The 5,807-nt window shown below is 36.3% G+C and overlaps 1 protein-coding gene across 1 annotated transcript; it reads left to right on the plus strand.

The window, feature by feature from the left end:
* The first annotated feature begins 393 nt into the window (after positions 1-393).
* On the plus strand, positions 394-2,752 carry LOC143605426 (protein LIFEGUARD 2-like). Its single transcript, XM_077081536.1, has 4 exons — positions 394-722; positions 811-924; positions 2,119-2,276; positions 2,355-2,752. Exons 1-4 carry the CDS (start codon positions 467-469, stop codon positions 2,559-2,561), a joined length of 735 nt encoding a protein of 244 aa, XP_076937651.1. The 5' UTR covers positions 394-466; the 3' UTR covers positions 2,562-2,752.
* The last annotated feature ends 3,055 nt before the right edge of the window (positions 2,753-5,807 follow it).

The raw sequence follows: 5,807 nt of genomic DNA on the forward strand, positions 1-5,807 counted from the left end.
TTAAACTCGGGAACACGAAATGAAGTGACATATTTTCCTCCCCTCTCTTTCTTTTCTCTTTTAATTCTCCATCTTTTCTTTTTTCTCCTTAAATAAAACTCAATATTGTTAAGATAAAACTCGGGAACACATTGTTAAGAAAAACTTAATAGTTAAGTAAATTATTAAGTTACTTAATAGTTAACTATTAAGTAAACTTAATAGTTACTTAATAGTTAAGTAAATTATTTTCCTCCCCTCTTTTTTTCTTCTTAAATAAAACTCGGGAACACATTGTTAAGAAAAACTTAATAGTTAAGTAAATTAGATTAGATTTCAACAAGGCTGCCTAGAAACATCCAGCGTTATACCACTCATCTTCTCGTCTTCGTCCTTATATATATTATACAAATACAAATTCAAAACCCTAACTACCCCATTTCCGATCAAATCACACACGCGTTCATCCATTCATTCATAATTCACCATGTGGAATCGAACCTTCTCGAAACCCACCGACGTAGAATGGGGCACAGCCGAACCACTATACCCAACGATGCTGGAGTCACCGGATCTCCGGTGGTCATTCATCCGTAAGATCTACACCATCGTCGCCATACAGTTACTCCTCACCGTCGCCGTCGGCGCCTTTGTTGTTTCATACCATCCCGTTGTCACTTTCCTGACAACTACTAGCGGCGGACTCGCTGTTTATATACTAATCATCATCACTCCGTTCATCAGTATGGAAATGTTTTTGGGATTTTGTTTAATTGTTTGTTTTTATGAGTTTTGTGTGGTTATGAGATTGATATCTGTTTTGTGGTGCAGCGCTTTGTCCGTTGTCGTGTTATTATCAGCGGCATCCGGTTAATTACGTGTTGCTTGGGATTTTTACTATCTCGTTGGCGTTTGCTGTTGGTTTGACGTGTGCGTTTACTAGCGGTAAGTTGAAGATATTGTTGAATTTGTTTAGTTTATGAATTAACTACAAATTATATCTAATTGACAAATTTTACATTTCGGTTACTTGCCTTATGGATAGAGTAAAATCGAAACTTCGGTATGGTACTCGGTATATGGTTTTACTTGTTTTTGGTATCGGTATTTTTCAGTACGGTGCTGGTAATCTCAAATCATATTTCTGCATTGAAATGTGAGATTAGTTATGGTGTATAGTGTTCTAGTGGTCATTGAATAATTTAGTTTAGCGATGGGATTACACTTGACTATCGTATATAAGATGATAGTGAAATGTGAAATACATAAATGATGATGCAACAAGATGAGTCCCAAGTTATTGGTTTCATCATGTTTTTGTAGTTGTAGAAGTTAGGATAACGAGATACTATTAAGTACCAATATTATTGCCCTTCTTTATCAGTGTATTTCGCCTTTTTGGGCGTAAGCACATAGTTATATGTAGTAGTAGAGTTGATTTTCTATAGTCAGGCATATATTAGAGACGTACATTGCATAGGCAGTTATGCACTATGCAGCAGCTAGCAAATTGTATATATTAGTATTTGATTTTTTTGGGGATAACACAATATTGTCATGGTCCAAGAACTGTTTATTCATATCTATAGGGGTGTTGGGATTCCTTATTTTGCCTCTTTTCATTAAGTTAATAAGTTACAAAAGTGTAACTTCTAGAACTTTTCCTCTCACAATATAAGCAATCCCAAACATCTTATTACTTTTCAATAAGTTTATAAGTTATAAGTTAGTGAAAATAAGCAATCCCAAACACCCCCTGTATGCAGTTTATAGGGGAGTAATCGTTACTTCTTGTAGCTATTATAGAGGGTGTTGTATCTCAATTCATTTTTAGGAAGGCTACTTATAAGTTGTAAGGTTAAGTTGTTATTAAACTTTCAACATGTTTCATCAAAGGTTATATGTCCCAAACTGGTTCAGGACCATGGTTTTGCAAATATGGCAGCCAACTTGCAGCATACTGTTTTATTTGTAACCGTTTGCAAAGTTCAAATTGTTATTTGCAATTTCAAACTCTATTGTAGCTTTATAAATTGGAGAAGATTTAGCTATTGTTTTCTGCAATTAACCAAACGCCATCTTTTAATTGTACTTTAGAAACAACTTGTTCAATTATGTGAAAATGTAAAACAATTGCAGGAAAGGTCATTTTGGAAGCTGTTATACTAACAGCAGCGGTGGTTGTGAGTCTCACTTTATTCACGTTTTGGGCTGCAAGACGAGGTTATGACTTCAATTTCTTGGGTCCCTTCTTGTTTGGTGCCATTATCGTTCTTCTCGTATTCTCACTCATTCAGGTCCGTCTATCATTCTCTTTAGATGTTTTGTCTATGGGTTGTGAACTTGTTATTAACTCTTCTTAAATGTTATTGCAGATATTCTTTCCTTTGGGGAAGATTTCGGTGATGATATATGCTGGTCTATCTGCTATAATCTTTTGTGGCTACATCGTATACGACACTGATAATTTGATCAAACGATACACATATGATGAGTACATCTGGGCTGCTGTGGCTCTCTATCTGGATATCATTAATCTTTTCCTTTCTTTGTTGAGTATATTGAGAGAGCTTGACAGGTAGGTTAATGATTGTTGTGATTTGTCATACGTGCATTAAGTGTATTATTTCGAGAGAAATTGGTGTGAAAACGTCGAATTTATTTTAGTGAAGATTGTTGTAAACATTCGGAGATGGCATATTCTTTTGTAAGCCATCTTATTCTGGACTCTTGTTTATTTAGTTGTTTATTGAAACGTGGTAGTTGTGAATAAGACTTCTGTTTGTTTGGGTCAAGTAGGTATGGGTTGATATCGTTCATACTAAATACAAACGAAAACATGCTAACGAGTAACTGCTTTTGAAGATCGTATAAACACAACTACCGTAGAGTTTAAAAGCAGATTGTAGTTTGACAAAAATGTTTTTTATGCCTGAAGCTAGATACAAATGGACCACATGTCCTTTGTTAAATTTAAAGTGAATTGTGTCCTTGTGGGCGGGTAGAGGTAGACGTGCACAAAAAAACCGGTTCCGGAACTTAACTGGTGGAACCGAACCGGAACCGGTTCCAGTTCCAACCCGGTTGGAACAATACCCGGTTTGGGTATTTTTGTACCCGAAAATCGTACCCGGTTCTCCTATTTGTATGTCAGTACCAGTTTCAACCCGGTTCCTACCCGGTTCTTAATTGGAACCGGTTCGGTTCGTACCCGGAAAAACTGGTTCAGACGGGTTTTTTTTGAAGGGTCAAACAAAAGTCAAACTAGCCGTTGGAACCGGTTCCAACGGTAATATAGCCGTTGGAACCGGTTTTTTAGACACCAATTAGCCGTTGGAACCGGTTCCAACGGTAATATAGCCGTTGGAACCGGTTCCAACGGTAATATAGCCGTTGGAACCGGTTTTTGAGACAATAGATCCGTTGGAACCGGTTCCAACGGTAATATAGCCGTTGGAACCGGTTTTTGATGCCCAAACCTATATATAACTTGTTTCCATTAAAAACTAACTATTACAAACCTATATATAACTTGTTTCCTATATTTAAAAACTAACTATTACAAACATTATTAAAACATAAACGATACTAAACATAACAACTAAAACATAAAAAACAAAGTCCGTCGTTTTAATCCGGGAATACTTATTTTTGGGTTGTAGAGCCGGACGACTCTCCCACTTCCGTTTTTTTAGCTTCCAATCTTCTTTTCTCTCGACAATACTTATTCGTATGTTTTCGTAATGTCGAGTTGGACCCTGCTTTAAGAAACTTCGAGCAATATTTGCAACGTGCCAACTCATGTGAGTCGGTCATGAGACACAAATCGTAATGAACCCAAACATCGGGGCATCTTGTTGTTTCGATCACCATAACGTCATCATTGGTTGCCATTTGTTGTCGGTTTAAGGTTAATTGTGGTTTGGAGTGTGTTTTATAGTTTTGGAAGTGGTTTAACAAGTAAACAAACAAACCTTGCTATTTATAGTAAGAAAATAACCTATTTATAGTTAAAAAACCGGTTCCAACGGTCAAAATCGGCTATATAGCCGTTGGAACCGGTTCCTAACGGCTCTAATATTTAAATTTCAAAAAAAACCGGTGGAACCGGTTTTTACGTAAAAACCGGCTCCGGTTCATACCCTACCCGGTTCTTAAAAGTTCGCATATCTAGGCATCAGCTCGGGTCAGGAACCGAACCGGTTCTTGATTGGAACCGGTGCCATTTTACAACCCGGTGTGAAAAAACCGGTTTGGAACCGGTTCGGGTTTTCCATTTGAACCCGATTTGTGCACCTATAGGTAGAGGTGCACAAAATAACCGGTTCCGGATGGTTCCTACCCGTACCCTACATGTGGGTAGGACCAGGTATATGATTTCTCCCCGGAACCGGAAATACCCGGTCAAAACCCGAAAAAACCCGGAGGAACCGGTCAAAACCCGACCCGCAAAACCGGTTTCTATCCGAACCTGATTTGACTTTTGTTGACCATACCCGGAATCGGTTCCTACCCGGTTCCGGGTTTAGAAAATACCCGATTTTGTGCACGTCTATGGCCGGGTGATAGTTTCTCACTTTCTCACATGTTATGTTTTTTTTATTAGATTGTTAGACATAGTATGAAAGTAATCGTGTGACACTCTACAGGGAATTTGGTTTTATATGTATACTTTTCTTCTATTTAGATTATTCAGTTGTATAATATAAAAAGGATCTAACAAAAATTCGCATTTTTCAAAAGTTGACACAGACGATTGATTTGTTTTGAGGTTGAAGTGTGATCATGAGTTCAAACAATAAAATATCATCACTTAGAAAAGGTTTTTTCTTTTATTCTTATTTTCTTAAAAGGAAACTCGTGTTGATTTTGATTTACGACAAATAAGTGTGGTGCTTAAAACGCATTTTTGAAAGTTTATCTCAGCACTCCAGTCAGTATACAAGTCTTTTGAGTTAAAATCAATACAATATTCTCTTGAGATTTATATATAATTTTTTTTTAAAATTTTTCTGGTTTGATTTCCGAAAAGATAATTGCCTAATGAGCTTCTTGTCACTTTTTTATTGAACGGCAACTTTCATTAAAAAAAATTATCCACTAGCCACTAGCCACTAGCCAGCAACTAGCAAGGGACGAGAAACAGTACAAACAACACAAAACAACAAAGCCAAATTAAACATCGAACTCCAACCATTTTCTCCACTCTACCCCTAACTAGATAGTGGTTTTGACGAGTCTGCCAAAATTCATTCTCTTGTAGGGCACTTGCCAATAGCATATGTAACAATCATGACTGGCTCACTTTTTTTTAGCCTAAATCAAATTCTATATATACGTTCTCGTAAAAAAGAATATAATAATTTTGCTTATGATCATCACACGTGAAAATATGATGACAAATCTTTTATATACAAATTTTAAAAGGTATAAATCATACAATAACTATAAAATTCGAGAGATTGAGAGATGAGGTTATCTAGTAAGAACTGAACGCGAATCAAGCATATCCAAACCCTAATAAAGTATGAAAGTGGTTGTAGGTCGAGGTCAAAGTAACTACTGTAATTTATATTTCGATTAAAAATTCACTATTATCTCAAAAAGTTCATGTTTGGGGTTTTTTTTTTTATTTTTGAAAGGCCAGTATATGTTTGGGCCTTTTTATCTTTTTAATTTTTCTACCTATGAACTTCATAGTTCATACAAGTTAGCAATTCAACTTCAACCTAAGTTGTAGCTAGAGGTGCACAAAATACCTGAACTGGAACCGAATTTGAAATAAAAATCCAGAATCGGTTTTTTTATACCTTACCCGTAGAGTACGG

The sequence above is a fragment of the Bidens hawaiensis genome, unplaced genomic scaffold, assembly GCF_021521415.1.
Source record: "Bidens hawaiensis isolate Kalapana, Puna unplaced genomic scaffold, B.hawaiensis_p1.1 tig00069316_1, whole genome shotgun sequence".
In the NCBI taxonomy this organism is placed as follows: Eukaryota; Viridiplantae; Streptophyta; class Magnoliopsida; order Asterales; family Asteraceae; genus Bidens; species Bidens hawaiensis.

Coding starts and splice junctions, on each gene's coding strand:
- LOC143605426 (XM_077081536.1), top strand. CDS start 467: ATGTGGAATCGAACCTTCTCGAAACCCACCGACGTAGAATGGGGCACA. Junction 925..2,118: donor GACGTGTGCGTTTACTAGCG/GTAAGTTGAAGA, acceptor AAACAATTGCAG/GAAAGGTCATTTTGGAAGCT. Junction 2,277..2,354: donor TCGTATTCTCACTCATTCAG/GTCCGTCTATCA, acceptor ATGTTATTGCAG/ATATTCTTTCCTTTGGGGAA.